Source organism: Struthio camelus, chromosome 3 (genome assembly GCF_040807025.1).
Source record: "Struthio camelus isolate bStrCam1 chromosome 3, bStrCam1.hap1, whole genome shotgun sequence".
NCBI classification, from domain to species: Eukaryota; Metazoa; Chordata; class Aves; order Struthioniformes; family Struthionidae; genus Struthio; species Struthio camelus.
The window spans coordinates 103,432,309-103,454,772 of record NC_090944.1 but is presented as its reverse complement, the minus strand read 5'-3'; the positions used below and the strand labels follow the sequence as shown (position 1 = coordinate 103,454,772).

The 22,464-nt window shown below is 41.3% G+C and overlaps 1 protein-coding gene across 10 annotated transcripts in view; it reads right to left on the bottom strand.

Moving 5' to 3' along the window:
* The window catches only part of RASGRP3 (RAS guanyl releasing protein 3), a 71,228-nt gene that overhangs the window by 33,214 nt on the left and 15,550 nt on the right, over positions 1 to 22,464 (bottom strand). For 2 of the 10 annotated variants that reach the window (XM_068939429.1, XM_068939430.1), the window contains exons 1-6: positions 21,321 to 21,487; positions 13,292 to 13,437; positions 7,161 to 7,248; positions 3,401 to 3,591; positions 1,502 to 1,598; positions 763 to 831 (exon numbers count right to left, since the gene is read on the bottom strand). In XM_068939429.1, the coding sequence (XP_068795530.1) occupies positions 763 to 831; positions 1,502 to 1,598; positions 3,401 to 3,470 (236 nt within the window). In that variant the 5' untranslated portion in view covers positions 3,471 to 3,591; positions 7,161 to 7,248; positions 13,292 to 13,437; positions 21,321 to 21,487. Of the gene's footprint in view, positions 1 to 762; positions 832 to 1,501; positions 1,599 to 3,400; positions 3,592 to 7,160; positions 7,249 to 13,291; positions 13,438 to 21,114; positions 21,134 to 21,320; positions 21,488 to 22,464 lie in introns of those variants that run through there. The other 8 variants (XM_068939420.1, XM_068939425.1, XM_068939424.1 and 5 more) reach the window with 8 other exon arrangements.

Sequence of the window (22,464 nt, the reverse complement as noted above, 5' to 3'; positions counted from 1 at the left end):
CCATGTAAACGGGAACGCTCTTCTGCTCTTTAAGGGGGCGGGGGGAAAGGCTTTATCAGTCCTGCTGTAAATGCCCCCTTCCCTTTCCTTCACAGTGAAATAACTTAGTCCAGAGGAAGGAAGAAAAAAGCCTGTGTATGAGGAAAGCAGGTTATATCATGTTAGCCTAAAATTTCATGCTTTGTCTTTTACAGAGAAATATTCCCGCAGAAGCACAGCCTAACGAGGGAATGTTTTCCTATAGAAACGAGGCCAGAGACAATCGGTACAAAGATCAGGAGGACATACCCTACCTGTAATAGCTTTGGCACCACTAACACATTCCTGATGTCACAAATTATGAGGGCATTATGTGAACTGAAGCTGATAGCCCAGAGGCAGCCTTCGTCTACCGCTCTAGATTACACCTGGAAGTAAAGTCGAGGGTGGTGGCCCTCCTCGGTGCGGCAGTGAACTAGTCTCCCTCTAAGAGGAGACACGCTCAAATACCAGCTAAATCACTGCACAGGTTTTAAGTGAACTTTTTAAAGTCGGGAACTTTTAATGCAGTTAAGTGTCCTAAAGGCTCGGTGGCTCTACTCCAACCATTGTTTTCAAAGCACAGAAATTCCCTCTTCACTCTGGACTGAACACCATGTAAAAAAAAAAAAATTGAGTGTTTCACTCCCATGGTTTAGTTTCAATCTTTAGAAAAAGAAATTATAATGCCAGTACTCACAGAAGCATAAAAACAAAAGGCTAGAGGAACAAAAGCATGCTTACCTCATGAAATAGCAGATTTTTAATCTGAATTCATTGCAGTTCTCCCCGCTGGCATCTCTATACGTGGACTAGTCAAAGAAAGCTTTGTGTGCCTCGATTTAGTAGTGTTGTTTTTATCCACAGGAGTGACTGCTGTTTTAAAAGATGAGCGCTATTTTCCCAAGCACTAGACCAGCTGAATAAAAAACAGTACTAAACTTTTCTTCTAGAGATAATTACAGTATGCGCTGACGTTTCACTCACTTTCCCTGCATCTTAGGCTATACAGACTATTTCTTAGCTGTCATTTCATTTCTTGCCCTCATTTCATTTTTTGCCCTCACGGTAATGCCTCTATACTATTCCTGCATATCCTGCTGAACAGTTTCTTGCTACCTAAATATAACAATATTTACTGTTACAGAAATTGTTAAGAGGCATGAATGGCATTTAGGTACTTCACTATCTCTGAAAGCTTGTAAGAGTTCAAGGCCCACCTGCTATTATACATTTGAAAAGATTTCCCTTTTTCTGCTTCTTCAAAGCTAATTCAAAGTATACCTCGGCAAACTTGTACATATGGACAAATCTGCAACCAACAGCAGAAAGAAGCTCACAGACTTGAGGCTGAAAAACTTCACCGCAAAAACCTTGTTTGCTGCTAATTAATTGACGAGGTTTTTTTACATGCAGCCACAGAAATAATCAGCTTTTAACGTTCTAAGACAATTTACAAGACTTCCTGAAAGGATATGTGGACAGAAGCTTGCCAGCCAATTCTGTGGAAGGAAGATACCAGCGGTGCATTAAAAGAAAGGTTCTTGGCAAATGGCTGGAGCACCGATTTCCTTTGTCATCTGCAAAAAAGAAACAAGTGAATTAGTCACATTTTTCATGACCAGAGAGGAGCTTTTATCCTTCAAGTGGAGTCAAATAGAAAGCATGAAAAGTGAAAATGTTGGTTCATGCGCCACCCAATAGGTAGGAAACAAAACCAAAGCACACAAATGCTCTTTTAGTGAAAACTATTGTTACGCTGTACTGCTAGGTATTTAAAGGAGAAAAAAAAGTCAGAGTAGACAGCAGGCCTTACCTAGAAAAACAGCCCATGGACCCCAGTAAGCTAAATGTTATACACAGAGACTACCAGTAAGCCAAAGAACATGCACACAGCATATGCAAAGAAAGCCAGGGGAACTTAATAATTTTAACAGATTTTTGCAAACTTTTTAGAGTAAGCCTTACAATGCTTGATCATTTATAACTTGTCTTTACCCTAAGTCATGCCAAAAAAAAGGTATCACAAGAAGAAGAAAGTAAAGGTAATGGTCAGAGGCAGAAGCAACAATAAACCTGCCACCTTCAACAGCTACGGCTGACCCCAAGATACAAGATCAGACTGGTTCCAGTAACCACAAGTTAGAAAAATTGTGTGTTAATTTTAGTTCACACAAAGAGCAGTGTGATGATTTATGTACATATGCTTACAATATTTGTTTTACTGCAGGTTTATACTAACAGTGAGATGATTATTTTAAAAAGGGATCTGCCTCAAGGAATTCAGTTTCAAGGGAACATGGGTCTGTGCCTAGGGTCTCATCTCCAGCTGCAGTGCAGACACTTGCACCTTTGCAACATAGCCTCTGAAACTATAGAAAGAATTATTTCCTAGTTGGCTAGCTGACCATCAGTGTTCCTCAGTATCTTAAATCTTACACTTGTTCTTCTCTGTTACTCTTTTATAGTTGATATGCATGTATGAAATGGGAACCACACACAGAGTTCAGTTGTCAAGAGCGCGTGTATGGAAGGAAGAGGGATAATTTCCAATAGATATGAAATACATGAACCCTGCTACCTTTGATTAACTATTCAGAACAATTCTGAGGGTTGTCTACAAAACTGGATATATGGGGATGCACTAGGCTCAGCAGCAAGATCTGGCCCTTAATTATTTAATTCTATCAGCTTTTAGACATTTGTTTCTCTCTGCAAGGGAAGAAAAATCACATATCTCATTTAAATCAAAAGCTAACCTGCATTTCAAGAGAATCTAAATGTAGCTTTGTGATTAGGCCCCGATTCAAAGCATTTAAGCACATCCATGAACTCAACTGACTTCAGTGTGACGCCTGTCATGATTAATGGTGTTATGGATCAAGGCCCATTTCATCACTTTTTTCCCTCTGACTTGGTACATCACATTTTAATAAGAGTAAAAAGATTGTGCGAGCCTTGAATCATATTATTGCCAATTATTGCACGATAATTTGGAAAACCTTTCAGAGTAAGCACTGGTCAGAAAAAAAAGCTGTGGAACCACTCAAGACAGAGATCAATGCCAGCAATAAATTCCTACTTCTTTTAAGGGTAACTCACTGAATAATTCAGCTAAACACTTCTCTTGATGAAGGTTAGCATTTCGAAAAACACTATACTCCCTGTCGTGCACTATCTGGAGAATAAAAAATTTACTACACTATACGTATGCTTAAAGTCATGGCCCACATGATTCTGGGCCAGAATGAAGCATGGAAAATTTTACAGAAGAGAAATACTGTTTGCCAAGGGAAAGATTAGCTAAATCAGAGAACAGGAAGGGTTACATTATAAGATGAATTTTAAGAACAGCAGCAAATAAAATATTGAAAAATCCTACCAAACATTTCAATACATGCGTTCAAAAGTTCATCTAACGTTGCAGCTTTCCCAAGTGTGTTTGACCCCATTGTCCTTTAGTCGTTGTCAAAAAATAAGAGGCATTTTCACCAAGTAGGAGAACGCTCCTTCAGCTGCACGGCTTTATCCCTTTATTGTTGGTTGCATTCTTAACTGGACTTCAAGGAAAATCTGGAGAAAGGAAGGACAGGAAATTATAATTATATGACTACATGAAAGCATTATCAGGGTGGAATGTTTATAGCTCAGCTCATCTTTTCTATAAACTGGTTTTTTCCCACACAATGCAGAGCACATGAAAGACTGCCATAAGTTTTCAGTACACTCCAACTTGTATTTTTAAGTGTTGTTCAATTGTTTGTCCACTAGCACAAAATAAATCCATAGCAAGGGTCATAAAACAGAAACCAGATGGTAAATGAGGGCATGCATGTACAATGACGCACATTTTGTTCAGGCCATTTTATTTACCCTTGATAAGTCACATTTTGTTAATAACCCTGCTTTTATGTTTAAAGCACAACAAAAATCTTTTTTCTAAGGTTACTGGTTCATGGTAGATATCTTCTAATGGTGATGTTGTTAATTGGCACAGTCCACATAAAACATTTTAAGAAGTTCGTAGCTAATACTAAAGTAGGAGGAAATTTGTCAAAAGTTCTTAAAATCTATTCCTACAGCTTTTTAAAATATATATCTTCCTACAGTAGCCGAACACTTACAGAAAGCTGAACACTTATGGAAACATTTGAATTGTATCAAACATCTACTGTACGTTTAATTCACAAAGATCCATTTACTTGAAAGATAGACAAAACAGTCCATTACAAGTTTTCTGACCTAGCTTTACAGGCTGTAAAGCTGTACATAGAGAAGACATAGCTGTATATAAAGAAGACGCCAATATTTTGTTGCCAGGCTGTGACTAAGCCCCACTGCCCCGACCCCTAACTGGTGTTTGGAAAACGGCAAACCAAAAATACCTCCAGCACCTTTTCTAGAAAAAAGCTAACACGGGAGCTAAAACAGCCCTTAAAGTGAAACAGGGCAGGAATTTGGGGAAGTTTCTTTTTAGAAGGTGCTGCACGTAACATAACTTTTTAATGCTGGTCACACAAAGCGCTGACACCCCACATCCCTGCTCTAACTCACCCACAGATGCACAGCTCTTCAAACTGACCGTGTCACAGACCTCATCCTGCAAACTCAGCCCCACTACGACTGCTGTCCGCCACCTTTTCCTAAACCACCCTGATCCTCTTCTAAACACCCCTGTGCCCATGAGGCTCTGGCAGCTCACATCTACCGCGCGGGCAGGCGTATCCTGCCGCAACTCCCACTTCCCCTAAAAGAGGAGAAAATGCTCGTCCTTCAGGCCAGGTCTGCGCTGCCGAGGTGACCGTGCCCAGGCACGCTCCCATTGGCACACGTTGGCCCATATTTTACACCAGTTGCTGTTTCTTTGCCTCCCAAACTTAGCACCTGCAAACTGTTCGCTGCTGGCCCATGCTAGCTGCCACTGGCACCTGGGACGTGTTCAGGACAACATGACCTGGTCAGGGACCCTGTCAGAGCAGAGGGAATTGCATCCCAGCTCCCAGAAGAGCATCCTGCATTGGTTACTTCACTCCAAACACGGCTTCAGAGTCCTGCAGGGCTCAGGCTGCTCTAAGCAATTGCTTTTTGTTTGGGGTATCTTCAACACACACAACTCAGCCAAAGATATTCTTCTTTTAAAAGGGGTGCCTACAGCCACTTCTTTCTGATCCCGTCCAACGGAGTATTTAGACGTGACACTCTTTGCCTGAAGCGGAAATCAGGACCCTGTGTGAAAAGGGCTCAGCTCACTGAGCTGGTAGCTTCTAAAAGCGAGTGCACTCAACGTGCCGGAGCAGGAAACATGCGTAGAGGGTGCAAGCTTTAAACCCTGCCCCTGCAGTGCCTTACTCCAAGCTGGAAGAAAGCCCTTTCCCCCAGCCAAGTTTGGCAGTGCAGATCCCCCTTTTGAAGAAACATGTCTGTTTTTCCAGAAAGCGAGTAGAGCTCCTATTTGCGATAAAGCAGGGGGAAAACTATTCCTTTCACACAACAGCACAGCAGCCAGAACACTCACCTCAAAATAGGGGAAGCTGGGTTCAGAGCACTCCTTAGCTTCAAACCTGTGCTTGTCACTGTAGCAGAAAGCGTCCTAACCATTAGCTCTTGCGTTAGTCTGGGCAGCCTCAACCCTTCCTGCTAAAACTGTGTCACCACACAAAAGTGAAAGTTGTCTTGAGGGGACCAGAGAAAAAAATACTGGGAGATTCATGACTCGAGCATGCTGGCTAATCCACACATGAGCCAGGGTTACTCTAGGTTCGGTCCTTCTTCCCATGTACTTGAAGTACCAAAGGTAGCGCATTTGCTTGGTTTATTTGTTTTGAGGGTTAGCCAGCAACTGGGCGCTATTTTTCAAGATCACAATTTTGTCCCTTGGCACCTAAATTGTCCTAGAATCCCAGTTGGGGCATATTGGCCTTTTTTGACCATTTTTGACCATATTGGCCTTTTTTGACCTTTTTTTCACATCCTTCCCTAGGTGCTTAAGTTACTGGCTTGATTTTTCACAGAGCCAGCAATCCAGCTCTTCCAACTGCAGCTGACTCTGTTTTTTCAAGAGGATAAAAATAATAGGCAATAAATCCCTCCATAGATTTTATATCTGCTATTTCAAAATACTGTTTCAGTCAACTCTTTAAAAGCAGAATTGAGAAAAGGTATTGCAATTTCTGCCTATCCTTGAAAATTTCCAAGCAAGAAATTCAAGAGGGGAAGAGATTTGATCTGCCTTTTCAGTTCTGTTAGTATTAGCATATCCTATAATATATAGCATAAGATAGCATCATCACTATCTTCCGTTATGAACAGCATCAAGGCAGTGATATAGCAATCAACAAGTAATGTTCCTCATACAATTGCATGGCTCTTTTTTATTATTACTATATGCCAGCTACTCAACTGGCAAATACGTAGATCCCAAGGCCAGCAGGATCCACTCTTCACCAACAGCTCATCTGATCAAGAACAGAGTTTATTCTCATAATGCTTCTAAAAGAAGGATGTATCATTTCCAGTTTATGGAGGAGGAACTTCGCATTGGCTAAGGCTGTGTATCTATGGCTAAGGCAGAACCTGAGGTAACATCTCTTGATCCCAGACCCCAACAATCACAACTGTTAAGCCATTATTTATGTGATTAAGCACTATTGTTCTATAAAACAGTAAAAGTTTTGTCGATACTGGGCCACAATGGTATCAAATCACAACACCACTTCCAGAGAGAGATTTCTCAGGTCAGAAAGAAAATGAAAAACAGAAATGTACTTTTTAGTCCCTTCCCAAGTAATGGGTCGGATCTCCTGTAGCACTGCATGCCTTCCAGCCCTGTTACTGTCCATGGTAAATGAAGCCATTCAGCTGCTCAAAGAGAAATGAGAGAGTCACAGGAATTTGGAAATCCCTGTAGCATCACTATGAATGCTTCGTAAATGCTTAGTGTCCTTGTTGCTATTTACACTTGATGTTATGGCTACCATAAAATGGTATCTTGACTGACTTTCCATGTGTCTACAGAAAAAAAGGAGAAAGTCAACCAGAGAGGTTAGAGATACAGAAAAATAAAAGTAATCAAAGTACAAGGTTCAAAACTAGCACTGACACAAGACATGAGGGAACAAGAGGAAGTAAAGAGCAGTACTCACCTTCCAAATCAGAGCTAACGCTGCTCTACGCTGTTAGAGCACTCACCAGCATTGGGACAGAGGCGGTGTGATAAGCAGAGTATGAGACCTAGTTTCCATTTTGGGTATATGTAAAAAACAGAAATGAGAGCTTGGAGTTACATTTCTAGCAAAGCCATTAATACTACTTATGGCTCTGCTCGCTGATAAAGATATATAGTGACACTTCTTAAGATATTGCTATAAATAATCAACTATAGATTATTACCTTCTAGAGTATACCTAGGTCTACCACATGTAAAGAACTAAAAACTGTAGAAATAAATGGATACTATTAAAAAAATGGATTGTGATTGCCAAAAGTGCACTACGGCTTCCAAATAGCGATAAGGGGCAGAATCTCTACCCCTAGGTGCTTCCAGTGTAACTCTTGAGAGGTCTCATTGCCACCCAGCTGTATCAGGAGGAATCAGGAAGGCTAGGTGAAAAAACCCAAGAGCTAAACTCAACAAGATCACATGGTTAGTTAGTGAGGCGAGCGCGTATTACCATGAAACTAAAACTTTTTTCTTTGCCTTGCGATGGAATTATAAATCTTGTCTGGTTAACCATGGTTAACAGATGCTATTAAGGACACAGGTGGCACTAACCGCCCCCATCACACACACTACCCATTCTCAATTCTCACTTAGACCACTTGAAACAGCAGACTCTACTGCAAATCTTGCTAGGTACCAACAGCATGCTGGGAAGGGCTTTCAGAGGGTGAGTCAGGAATGGGGAGATGCTGAGGCAGCAGGGATATGATCAAGATAGGCCTTAGCACTCCACCAGTACCTACAGCTTTGTCTAAAGGCACCCCCTTAGTTTAGATAATAAACAGAGCAGTAATATTCCTATGGGCCAAGTCATGGTATCAAGTATATCGTGCTTTATTTGATGATGTATTACCACTATAGGACGCACACTTCCCAGCTGGGAGGAAAGCAGAAGCATCCACAGTGCTGTGCCCAGAGGTTAGAAGTCAGTGATGGACAAAAGTACAAAACAGAGAATCTGTTTCAAGTCTCGTCTTCACCTCGATCACCACATGCACACAGATAGTTATTTTAAACGGATGGCTTTTCCTTAGCGTCCTTGTGCAGTGTAATTGATTTTTCTGTTCTATATTTTGGAAGTCTTAAGACGGCATTATTGTGGACTGTTGATTTAAAGTGAGTGAACGGGCTGTGAGCTCTTGAGACAGATGTGCCCAGCTGTAGTACTTTTTTTTTTTTAAGGAAACATGACATACTGTCAGCAAACTTGTTGTCTTATGCAAAAGCATCAAATAGTGTGACCAGTGTGGGCAGCACGCAGTCAACTTTTAACTGTTGGCTACTGTTGTCAGTAAAACTAAAAGACATCACTTTTACTGCTGGGGGCTGCTAAGGGGAGGTCCACACCCACAAGCTAGAGCACTTTAACTTAATATTAAAACGTCAAGCCAGCACAAATCCCTGTGTGGGCACTTTCACATTGGTTTCCAACAAGCTATATTGGTTACAGGTGCAAGCTGAACCAGTAAGTCAGGTTTAAATAGGCTCAAATTCGACATACATAGCAATATTTATTTAGCTAAATGGAATTTAAACAGCTTTTTAGCCAAGCCAAAGTAAATGCACATGTAGCATTTTCCCCATTAATTAAAAGGGGTCTGTTTTCCCTCTGTTTAGGGACAATAAATAGAGCCACACGTGAACAGTTCAACCTTGACACAGAGGCACCTCTATTTGTCTCAGTTCATCCATAAACTTTAGAGTGGCCTGTATGCAGAAGATGCATATTCTTTACAAGATGAGGACATTCTTGAGGGTTTTAGTAAGCCAGACCTCCCCTCTTCTCCCTCTTCTCCAAGCCTACGTCACACGTTGATAAATGCTTGCATTAAAGGGCCTCCACCATCTGGCCGCCGGAGAGAGAGCCCTAAATGTGAGCAGCTGAACAGAGCAAGGTAATCAGTAGCAGTATGCAGGGGAAAAAAAAAAAAAATCCTTCAAGAAAAAAATCGAGAGTCACAAGCGAATGTTTAAGGATAACTTCCCTTCCTATATACCCTTTCCCTTTATTCTGCCTTGCTCATGTCAGCTGGAAGCTCTTCAGGACAGAGTTTCTCTGCTGCTCTGTATATTTAGTGGAAGCTCTCATATGAGGCCCTTTCTTGTGATTAGTCTCCCCACATATCAGTGTAATGAACCTAATAAGAATCCCAAATCGAATACATGACTGCTGCACCTCGGCCTACACAGGTGCAATTGAGACATCTGTTTGGGCTAAAGTTAACATCGGTATTTGGTTGCCCTTCCTGAAGACTTCCCCTTCTGGGCACATAAATATTCCTTGTAGGTTGTCAATACCAGTTTATTTATTATAGGACACACAACTCCATTTTTAGAAAATTCTGAGCAAGTGTCATGGTCAGGTTTCTCCAACACCTGACACGACGAAGCTGGGCTAGACAGGAAAGGGCAAGGATGCTGGGCTTTCAGGTCGCCTAATGCCACAGCTTCTGTCCCAGCCCGTGACCCAGAGCATCATATGGAGCAACATAAGCTGGCCAGAGGTTGGCACATCTGCCTTACCAGTGATGCTTGTCTTGTGGAGTGGAGGCACAGAACAAGAGGGAGATGGAGGCACTGCTCCATGCCTGCAGGAGAGTCTTAGGCTCAACTAGTGTGACTTGCCGGAGTGTGACTCATGCACCTTTGCTAAGACCTCTTACACTGTCGGACAGTTGTTATCCAATAAACCAGCAGACCCACAACAACTGTCTGCTCTCTATCAATTTAGTTCTTCTGGATCAAAGAGGGGCTTCAACAGGCACTAACCAGACTAGGATGTCCATGTCTCAATAGGGGAGAGCATGCGGGACGGCTAAGCGCATGCTGCATTGGCTGCTAAAGCCAAACCTTGTATTAATGAGTGACACTGCACAGGGGTTGCTAGTGGCTCCACAGCTTAAGATATGTGAAAAAATGTCACCTACTCCATTTCATTCCTCTGTGCAAAACCAGTGTAAACTGCAAGTGAAGAGCATGTGTGGCCATAGTGCAGAGGCGTGTTAAGTTACTAATTGCCAAAATGTATGTCATTATGCTCAACATTGAGAGGAGATTCCACTGGGCTATTTACTTTCGAGTCATCATATATCACCCAATTAAAATAAAAGGGCATACACGGCCTACATATGTACTCTTCTACAGGAACAGAGGTTAAGTGAATAGGACTACAGGAAAGAAACCAAGTGGATGAATGGACCCACTCATACGTGTTACCAAGCTATTAGTTCAGAGCCACAAAATATCTTACAGAAGTTGATAAACTGGAGTACAGGCTACAACATATGCTGGTCTGACATAAAGGAGAAGTTTACAGAAATCATGAGGAATGCTAATGGAGTGTCACATGATCTACTACTATGAAGAATCAGAAAGTCACTTGATTAGGGCTGCTTAAACAGCATTTTGTTTAGCACTCTTAACCTCTTAATGTGAAATACAGTCAAGAAGATTTTTGAGAACACAGAAAAAACCTGCATTTTTCCTCACTTATAAACCTCCCAAAATAATGGATAACTTGATAACTGTGATACTAAAAACAAAAGTTTCATTCTCAATTGCAATTCTAGTTTTTTATGGAACCGGTTATCTCCTGTACTTCAGGTTTTCCCCATCCACTTCTGCTTCTGCTTCCGTTTCCTCACTTTACTGTGCTGGCATTTGTCTCTTTAACTGGAACTCCTGCTAATAATGGCAATAGAATCTGAACAGACATCCTTGAAGTATTTCATACACTAAGATCATGACCTTTTGCTTCCACTTTCCATGGGTTAGGGTAATCAAATTTCCCAGGAATGTATCAGGTTTAAAGGGAGATCTAAAGGGGGACTTCAGTTCACGTTCAAACAGAGGCAAGCATTCAGCCACACTTCTCAGTAGATTTGTCATAAAATTGTTTTGCTCTTTCCAGTTAAGCAAAACAAAATTACGCATATCAAACATTTGATTAACATGTGTGCCATGAGGGGACCCCGCTCTTTTGAACTTCTTTGCCCTTCAGACATTTTGGAGATCTTCACCACCAAAGTACAATCCATGAAGAGGAGAGCTAACAGCACTTAGCTCTTACGCTCCCAGCTCGCACAGCCCTTTAGGCAAATAAGCTTGTCAGAAATCAAATCAAATCGATGTCAATACTTCTTAGAAGCCATGCTAATGGATTTAGGCCATAAGACAAATTTTTGGCAGTTACCTTCATTATTGACAGACCTGCAAACAACTCTTTATAGGCTTTCATGAATAAGTTAACCGGGTCACATAGATCAAGTCAGAGAGAAAAAAAAAAGCCTACGAGCATATCTTCTTGACTGATCACACTGTTGTATGCCCTTAAGGACGCTGCATCAACCCCAAAGAAGCCATTTCGAGTTATTTTAAAGCAAATATGGGGAAGGAATCAACTCTTCAGTTCTAAAAGGCAATGATTCAGTATACTCATTTTCAGCTATTCCGTAACAAAATATTTAAAATTTTCCTTGTTGTTTACCATTGTCAGCTATATTCTCTTAAAGCCAAGCTGGAAAAATAAGACTGGTTTATTAATTAGATTACTAATATGTCCTAGGCTTTATTTATCAGGCTGTCTGACATTCTAAGCGTCGAGATTTATTTTTTTCCCCACAAAGCTTATTTTTTCCTATTTTTAATTAAACTGGAATTCTTGTATAGCAACACAGTCCAGAGTGATGTCTTTTCTGAAGCTGTTAAATCTTCAAAGACTCGTGACAGTTCTAAGATCTGCCTCCAGTTCCACACCACTTCTCAACCAACTTTAAGGCAAAGGAGGAATGCAAGAGTCTCTGACTTGTATTAAAAATGAGTAAGTTTGGTATGAAAGCTCTTGTGTGATAAACCTGTGGCTTCCAAATCAATTTTCCCTTGGAAGAAGCTTTTTCACCAGATAGAATTCTGTAATTTCCAGTTATTTCCAGTTATTTCCCACGGTAGAAGAGCTGCTCATGACACAATAGTTTCTCTGCCCACAGTGACAGCCTGCCAGATAGCAAACATCTGCAGCACATATTATAATGAATTCCCAGGAATAACAGACATGTATGAAGCTTGTCATGCATGTAAAACTTTACAGATCCGTGTTAGTCAACCAAACAAGACAGAAAATTGCTAAGCGTCCCAGAAAGCGAAATGTTAAAACACATTCCCTCTTCTCTTTTCCACCTCTGCACTATGTCTGTATCAAGAGAAGATAAAATGATTATCTGTGGTCACAGGTACCACTGAAGGGAGACTTCAACACCTACTATCTGTTATCATTTCCAGCATCAATGGCTGTGTCAGATTTCTCACTCCTTCTCATTTCTTGAGTTTCCATAGCTGAAGAACAACTGCAATTACTTTACATCTAATAAAAGCAAATGTATCACCATGGGAAGAGGGGAGTTCAAGTGTTTGTTCATGTTTTCCTCTTGAGTCCCATTATTCTACACATGTTCCCCCCCCACCAAATTCACATCTTACACCTATCCTGGTCTGAGAAGTGGTCTCTTCTTGTAGAGAGAGCAGTTTTGCTGCTGACCTTTCCTCCTCTGACCACAGTTAAAACATAGGTCAACTTCAGAAATATCTTGACCACACATTAACAGCCTGGGAAGTACTTATCAGTGCAGTAAATTGAAGGCAGCAACTGCCAAAACAATAAAGGCAGGAAGAGGCTTGCAGAAGCTGAAGTAATGGGAAGCTGCATGCCTGAGAGGGGAGCAAGACAGAGTTAAAAGAACAGAAGGGCAGGACAGGACTTGGGTTTCTTTTCCTAATTTGGCTGCTATAGTGCATTTCTAATAGCACTAATAGCATCGTTTTCCCTTTGATGGATGCAGAAAATGGTTCACGTGTAACTGCTATTTCCCCACAGACGTGCTAACAGGTCTCAGACAGGGAGAGAGCATGGACCAGTTGCCAACGGTCAGCATCCCTTCTCCCTCCCTGGCGGCAGCTTTCCATTCATTGCCGAGCAGTTGCTCTTTAAAGAGAGAATGCAAATTAAAACGGTGTGCTAGATTACAGAGACAGACACAACATGACAGTAGACAGACGTACTGTGTGATCCTAGGAGCTCATGCAAATTGCTGTCTACTGCACGCTCACATGAATCAGGGACGCCTGCCTGGTGCAGTGTTACGGTTTTGCATCTGCAGAAGTCTCCGATGACTCACGGCTCACAAGCAAGCGGGCCTGCAGAAAAGCTGGGAGAGTAAAAACACAATCTGGAGTCAGAGGAGATCCAGTATTCTTTGAGAAATTCTGTCAGCAGATGCTGGAGAGCAAAATAAACAAGCAGTTTTCCTTCCTTACATCTAGTTATTTTTGTATGAGTTTCCCCTGGGAAGAAAGGTGAAACAATGGCAGGCTTCTGATTTCTTAATGATGCAGAGAGAGCATTTTAAACACAGGCTTACATTATTTCTTAAAGCTGTTTAGAGGTCTTCAAAATATTAAACCTCCAACAAAGAGAAGACCAGAGGAGAGATTATTTGCTCTCTCTAAGTCTTCTCATTAGATTTCGTACTTATTTTCAGAGGCAAGAAAGCAAGTGTCAGTCTGCTGACTGAAACCTATTTCCTAACTAAGCAGTCTGCTAAGGAACACGCACTGGTCAGTACAACTGCCTGAAGACAGACAGCAAACTTCTAAGACTGTTTATGAAACAACAAGAAGTTGACAGATTACAGGATATGAGAGCAGTGTCACTGCAGTTAATTCCTATAGCCAAGTTTCTGGAACAGAGTGAGTTTTATTAATAACCATGTCCCTTCCTAACAATAAGGCAGCTTGCAGCCAACAGGTTAAATGCCTTTTTAAAAAAAAAAAAAGAATAATAGCAACAAACATGTTTCTCATCAAAAGAAACTCAAAAATAGGCTTATTTGAAGACGGGCTATAAATAAGAGCATACCAAGCAGTGAAACAATTAATTTAAAAAAGGGGAAGGTGTCTGTGCGGTGTAAAAGACAATCTGTCTTAATGAAAAAGAGGAAAAGCATCTTACAGACTACTTTAATAAGTAATACATTAGATAAGTAACTTACATCTTTAGCTTGTTAACATTATTTCATTAGTTAAACGTTTCTTGTATCTAAGACAGCATTGCGGCTATACAACTATCCCACTTCCACAACTACAGAACATGTTGCTACTATAGGGCTTGAGAAAAACAAATCTGATCAAAAATAATCAGTTATGTTTGCAACGCTCGTTTTCTAACATACAATACTCTAATGCTGTAAAATTCAAATATGTGTAGCACAAACCGTATTTCGTGCTGTAAAACTGCAAGATTTGTAGAAAATCTGAAAAAAGCATACTTTACACAGATGCCATACCTACCATACCGTCAAAGAGTTGCCATTACTGGGGAAGCAACTAACGCAGCTGCCGTAGCTGTAACAGTTTAGAATCTCATCCTCCACCAGCTATTTCTCTGGCTGTATGTTATCGGTGGATAAACCCCCCTTAAGTTAATTGGTAGTATAACACCTTTCCAGTGTCTGGTTCAGTCCACCCCAAATATCTGTTGCCCTAGAAAGTAACTTGCTGACAATTATTAAATTAATCCTTCCCTATTTGCTTCGTTTTTATAGTGGAAACCGGAATCCTCCTCAGCATATAATTGCCAAATTTGAGGGGCTTGTGAGGATTCCTGGAAGGGTCTGCTTATCTCACCGATTTAACTCCAGTAATAATTACAAAACCAAATTAATCCTGTGGCTATGTGGTAAAGCTAATATGAAGGGAAAAAATGTTCAGGTTAGAAAAGGAAATTAAAGTGCAGGAGGTGTTAGGAAGATCTTGATTTAGAAGCTGTGAGCTAGAGGTTTTGGGGCTCGTTTGCCATCCCCCAGTGAAGGACAGCGTTCAGCGTTCACAAGCTGACTGCTTGTTGAAGTCAGGTTTTCAAAACGGTTCACGCTTTTGAAAGCTTATTTACAGGAGCGAACTATATTTATATAAGCCCTAGTACACCAGATAATCTCTGACTTGAGCACGGTTACACCCATTTCTAAACCAATATAGTTAAAGCAGTGCAAGAATTCCCAAAGGAGCCGACTTGGAAACGCAGACATCAAACAGCAGTTTGCACTTTGCAAGCAGATCGCAAAAGAGCTATTGCTCAATCCCTCAACCTGAAAATCTTCTCTCTTCTTTCACTTCCAAACCGTGAGCTGAGAACAAGATCCAAAGAAAGGCCTCAGCGCCTGACTTCGTCTCCCTCTCGCTCCGGGGCTTGGGTGCTGGCGCGCAGTTCCCGCTCGCCACCCCATTCCTGCCTCCGCTGCCCTGCCAGATGCCTGCAGTGCGGGAAGCACCCAGAGCCTCTAGTCTCTCCATTTTCATTATAAAACCCCCCAAATGCCCAACTCTCTGCTTTCGGAAGCATATCAGAGTTGTGAACGCTGAGCAGCTCCCGGCTTAGGATCAGTCCTAAGTCCTTTCGGGATGCCTACGCCAGGGACTCGTCTGCCTCGTCTGCGTTAGGCATCGTCTGGCCGCACCTAGCACACCAGCCCCATGCGAAATAGGGGCAGTGGTGATGCCCAGGATCTTCATCCAAGACCTCTGAACAGTCCTTAAAGCTGTGAGAAGAGATACAGGATCAGTTCTTTCCTTAAGCAGAAGGACTGGAAATCTCCCACTGCCCGGGCTGAGACTACAAGAGCGCATTTGCCTGTCCAGATGAATCGATGAGGTTTCATATTAAATGAAATAATAAAGCTTTTTAGGCTGCAGGGAGAAAGCAAGCAAGGTCAAAAATGTACAATTTAAGGGGAAGGGTGCTCACTCAAGAAGAAAAAAAAAACCAAGAATTCTCGTTTCTGCCCCAATGCCTACTTAAGATAAAAATACACTGACAGTCATTAGGGCAGGGCCTGGAAACCAAGAGTTTTAGGAAGGGTGGCAGCTGCTTCAGGAAGTATGTGTTCATGAGTTTGGTAAAGCAGACCATGAGTAAGCAAGCTAAAGCAGGCGAGACATTGTAAAGCAGATGAGATTATTATTAGTCTTTTAAGGAAGCTATTTCACGAACAGTGCGATAAGGCTGGAATGTCATGGTTATTCTGATTTGGATGACAAAAAGCACTCCATAACCAGGTGGTACAGTGACTCAAGCCCCAGTTCAGCAAAGATTTGTGATGTAAGTTGCCCCACTGACAACAAATCACTGATACGTATAAGCTGTTTATCCTCTCTCCCACTAGCAAACCCAGAAATTTCCAAGCAAGCTCCTGGTTCAAGCACTGGGTCCTTGCAAAATAAACAGAACTCATCAATGCATGTTATAAGAACCAGCACCAAGACCATGGGTTGGGTGGACCTATGTGCTGCCTTAGCCTACCAGGGATGAATGATGGGCTATGAATAAAAGCTTGTCTATAATAAATGCTGGTTCAGATAAAGGAGATTCCAGTCAGTGAGAATGGAGACTAAGCTGGAGAAATGCTATGCCTTTTTAAAAAAGAACAGAACATCATAGCAAAGAAAATATGCAACCTCAGGTCAAAGACCACTTCAGCGCTGAAGATGTTTAGCAAATATGCAGATATTCCCACTATCAGCCACAACTCAATCTGTCATACATGTTTTACTTAATTATCGGTCTCTAGGACTGATTTCTACATTGAAACCCATCAATCTGCTTCAGGTACGGTGGACAATATAGATATCAAAAGGGATGGAAAATTCCTGTTCTTCTAGCAGATTCTGGATGGGAGCTGTTCATGCATGCATTTCCTGCACTCCTGATTCTCTCACACAAGGCCACTGCTACTCTGTGTGAAACATTTCCTTCCATAGTAGAGATTGAAAAAAGAAGCAGTTTCAACAGTAGCGGAAGGAGTTGTATATAGAAATGTATTGATATACGCAACAGTGTCAATACGTGTTAGCTCCTGGTATACTGAGTTTGGTATGACTTTTGTGGTAGACCAAAGTGGGCATACTGCTAAATCACTAATATTAAATTTGCGCTAATTTAAGATGATACGGTTATTTTCTGTTTGCAGGAACTAAATATATAAAATATCTGAACAAGAATAGCGCAGTTTTGCACAGTTATCATGCCTGGCAGATTCTTCAGGTGTTGAAACATTTTCCCCATTGCTGAGAAACTCCAGATCATTAGTAAGGAGAATAGACATAAGTCACAGGTGGGAGGATACAGAGTAGAGAGAGAGTCAAACATTTCATCCCATTTGAATATGGTCAGAGGACACAGCAGCAAGGGGCGTGGTGATTCAGAGAAGTGAGACAGCAGATGGCCACCAAAACAACCAGAGTGATTCTCAGGGGAAACTGTATTTTCTGCTGAGCTGTAAACACCAGTAGTGTGGGTATTTCCACACCCCCACACTTTGATCCTGACCCCATACACACTTAGATGTAGGGTGAACTTTCTCATGGGACGGCTCATGAGTTCAGCTCAGCAAATACCTATGTTTTCAGGATTAGTTCTTGTATCTGAACTGGACTCACCAAGTCGGTTTTGTTGATATTGCTAGTGCTTGCAGCTTTTCTCTCTGTCACAAGAGAAAAGTTATCCACTACCCCAAACCCTCTGCCCCGGTAATTGTTTTCTTTTTTTTAAGATATGTGATACCAATAAGCAAACATATTAATGAAAGGTGAGCACTGCAGTGACCATTTACATTGAACAGAAAAACAGCACAGATGTAAGAACAACGAACAGCAAAATTAAAAGACCTGAGAATCTGTAGCAGCTTTTTTATTTAATCTAACACCTGGGCATTGTATAGTACAACAGCTAATCTCCAAACACATTGTCCTTCCTGACTTTAAGTAGAGGGCCAACTTGAACATATGTCTGCCAAATTGATGGCACATGTCACAACAAAACATAAATATCTTGACCGAAAACTAACTCTGCGTAAGTTGTTTAGAGAACCTGTACATATATTCTGTAGCTAGAGGCAGACAGCTTAGAGAAAAATAAAAACCATACAAGTACCCCTTTGGTATTTTTAAAAGTAGTTTCCTCTCTTTACTCAGGAACATCCTGGGAGTGGCTCCTGCGTATAGTGCCATTTTCAATTACAGAGAGGAACTGGCAAAACTGTGGTTACTCTTCAGCTAGATGTTTTCTTACAGAGCAGTAACATGCCCATTCAGAGAACTGTATGGCTGCCCTGATCATTTCCTTAGAGTAAAAGGAAAAGATTTAACAGGAACGCTTCAAAACAAACCCTCCGGTGATACAAGCATGCACCGAACTTCTGCAGAGGGATAGAAACGTTCATGCTGTTAACAAATATCCTCTGCTATGTAATCAACAAAAAGTTTAAGGACGAACGATTTCTGTTAGGTATTCAGCTATCTGGATATGTATCTACGTTAATGGGAATTGTAAGGGCTGAGCATTTCTCAGGACAAACCATGAAGAAATTCAATTTGTGTACTTCATGTCTATGCAGAACTGCCTTGTCTTACACGAACATAATAGGAGATATATTCAAAAAGCTGAGCACATGAATTTCCACAAGGTAAGGATATTGAGTTACAAAAGAATGGTGATACAGAGGTTGCATCTTCTGTTCAGCTGTAAAATCCCTGTGTGCCCCAATGGTATCCCATGACTGGTACTGCAATAACAGGTGTTGCAGTCAAAATTCATCAGAAAAGCCACAAAGTGAGCAGAGTCTGAAGACTGCAACTCTCATTTCTCAAAGTACACTGTCTGCATTTAACAGCAACGATCTCTAACAAGATTGGCTGGAGGTAATGACTGAAATAATCACAGCCTTGAGAATCTTGTAATGCTGTTGCTCAAGTTTTCTTTGTTTTGTGGACAAAGGATTTAAGTGTCTAGTCATTAATCTTGACTTTTATTTAGGAAAAGATACAGTAATGATGGCTGGAAGTTGTAGATAGAGCAGTGTTGTTCAACTTCAATTTTGTGAATCCAAGGGATGGTTTTTTCTACTTTATTGTAAATGACCTCAGTAATCAATAGGATAGAAGAACACGACTGAGCTCCTCTTATCATGCTTTGCCAAGACAGTTCGGCAACTGCTTTGGCAGGGTGCTTCTAGACATGTCTTCTGCTACCTGAAGGTGAGCTCAGTAGTGCAATTATGTAATTTTTACTATGGAATCATCTCTACTTCTCTTTTATAAATACTATGCTCACTTCCCAGGGAGGCCTGAGAATAAAATCAGTTCCACAGGATATGTCTACAGCAGGATAGTAATGTAGAACCATGAGCATGTAGACCAAGTCACATGTAGAACCATGTGACTTTACATCCATCTTCTGCACCAGCCCTGGCACAGTGGTTGTGCTAGAGCTAGGGAAGAAGAAGATGCAGCAGGAATGGTCTGAGCTTCTATCCATTTTCTGGTGGATTTGGGGTTTAACTGAGATCAAAGCATGGTCCTTCATCAGACCAAGTTGCAACTTGGCCTGGCAGCTTGCTTAACAGAGAACATTCATTACAAATATAATGTTTGGAAACAAGTGCCCAGTGGATTAGTGTTAATCAAAGTGAAGAATTTACACTCTTCAGAAATTCTGAAGAAAAAGAGAATTCCTCCGGGGTCTGAATAAGAAAGTGAGGGCAGCCCCGTTATTCTCCTTGCCCCCGGATGAAGACTCAGATGGGCCTGAGAGGCCCCGTTACAGCCAGTGCTCCAGGGCTTAGGAGCTCCTGAAGGCAATGCCAGGAGCTCACCTCGGGGCCCCGTAGGCCTGCCGCATTCATGGTCTCCCACGCCACTGGCTGCCGGAGGGCTGTGGTAAAACCACAGCCGGAGCGTACTCGAGTTCTTGGTGCAGAGGCAGCCTACCCTCAACACAAGAACAGGCAGGAAGCCAGGCAGACTTCTGTTTTGGTGAACAATAGAAACTGATCGATATTTTCCCATAAAATTTCCAGTTAACTGGCAAAGCCATAAACCGTGGTTTAAAAAGAAAAAAAGAAGTCCTCAGGAAGAAATAGATAACGTTTCTATATGAGAAATCTTTGAATTAGGATTATTCTGCCCATCTTTAAAGGAAGGATCGCGTGATTCACTAAACCTCCCAGGATTTACTCTCGATCCCATTCTGAAATTCAGGCCTTTTAACTTGATAGATGCCTTCCTCAACAGGATCCCACTGCTCTCTATCCCTGCTCCCTTAAACCTTTCCCAAAGCACCTGGCACCTTTCAGTCTCACGGCATGTCAGGCTCTATTACCCGTTCATTTGTTCCAATTCCTAAGTCTTGTTGCAAAAAATCAGTTCATCTCTACATAAATAATTCATTAAAAGCTCCTTTATACATAGCTATCCGGTACTCTAATTCTTGTGTTTTTAAGCAAAATTTCAGACCAGAAGAGTCAAAAATTATCGGACGGGAAAATCAATCATTCATGAAGCAAAAACTTCAAAAATGCAAGTATACAAAAATGAACTGAATTAAAAACCTAGAGATATTTAGAAGACTCACTCCTTGTTTCTGTGGAGGATTTTTTTATTTTCACAATCTATTTCTGCATTACTATCCAGAATTGATTACATCTTACTCAGCGCATCTTCACTGCTCTTTATTTCTGTTGCTACCCTTTTCTTACCCCAAAATCTCTTCATTCATCCCAGACCAGTAACCAGTCACAAGCAACTCTCTTCAGACTGATCACACTATTTTGATGCAAAGGTATACACCTTTGTCAGTCCCTTACCGCAGTACTTTTAAGCCAAATATCATAATTGCTCTTTTCTCAACTTGCATCATTACCCATGAACTAGCTCTACTTGAGCACTACAGAGAAAGGAAAATACATTTACTGTAAACAAACTCTCCACACCAGCATCCGAGTAAACAAACACCATTTCCCCCCTCTAGCTAGCATTAGGACAAAACACGGTACCTGTCTGGTTCCTGCAACAGCGAGAACAATGCTCTCGTTAATAACAGGTCAGAAAAATACAGGCATTCTGAGCATGAATGACTGTTTATCAATGAGGTGACAAAAATATGCCTCACCCGTAAGTGTTTTTACAAGAGGTCTAAGATGAAAATAGGAAAGCAGTGGCAGTCTAGAAAAAAAAAATAAAAACAAGGAAAATCACTTACTGTACTTGGTTCTGCAGAGGTATTCAACACAAACATCACCCTTCCTTGTCCAGCTGCCAAGTGCTAGAAGCATGAAATGAGCAGCTGTTTCCTTCAAGCTGGGGCTGTGTGTCTTAACTAGTCACATGCCCCTCCTGATAAATCTCGCTGCTGTGCCAGGAGGTCAGAATCTGAAGATCATTATTCCCCTTGTTAGAAAATCCTTTTCATAACAGCAGCCTTTGCTAAAGCATTTGACTGGAACGTGGCGCTATGTGTTCCATAACTTACTCTTTTTTTTTTTTTTTTTAAATGACAAACACCAAACAGTAGATAAGCCTTAATCAACAGTAGGGGCAGCACAAATGGAAAGTTAAACACATCCCTGTTGATTACTTCAGTTTTGTTTCTAACTCCACAATTTGCTGTGTTTAAATTTAGTCTTAACGTCAGGAGCAGGATGATTTATAACACCGTGGCGCTTACAGTGTCTCTAAGACCAGGCTACTCCACAGATCATGCAGAACGTGAACAATCCTACTGTTGGGGATTAGTTGGACTTAAGGGGAAACATCACTGTCTTTTGTGTTTGGACAGGAGAGTAATGGGTGCCTTGCTAATACTGGAGACACATAATTTTCTGGTATCTAGCATTTTTACAGCACCGATATGAGGCCCCATTGTGCCAGACGTTGTCTAGGCACACAGCGATAGTTCTTTTGGGGTGGGGACTATCAGTCTAAACAGAGAGAACAAAATGGAAAACAAAAGCATCCTTATCCCCATGTTCCCAGACGTAGAACAAATGAAGGAGAAACACTGAAGTAGAGCATTTAACACATTCTGAAGGAATTTGCCAGGGAGCTACGCAGCCATACCCCATTGAAATTCAGCGGAGACTTCGTCCCTAATTCTTTTTAGCTTGGTCATATTTTTAAAGATATTTAGGTGTTTAAAGACCAAGATATACAGTCAATGGGATTTTGAGGGTGAGATGCAAACCCCGCTTTTCTGAAATGCTTACTTCCCATCCCATACATACATAGCATATACTATGCTGAAACTCCAATGGCCGTTTACTTTAAGCCAAAACGACTTAAGCACACACAGGCAATTGCTGTACCTCAGGGAAGGCTGTAGCAATAGTGGATAATATTTTATTGTA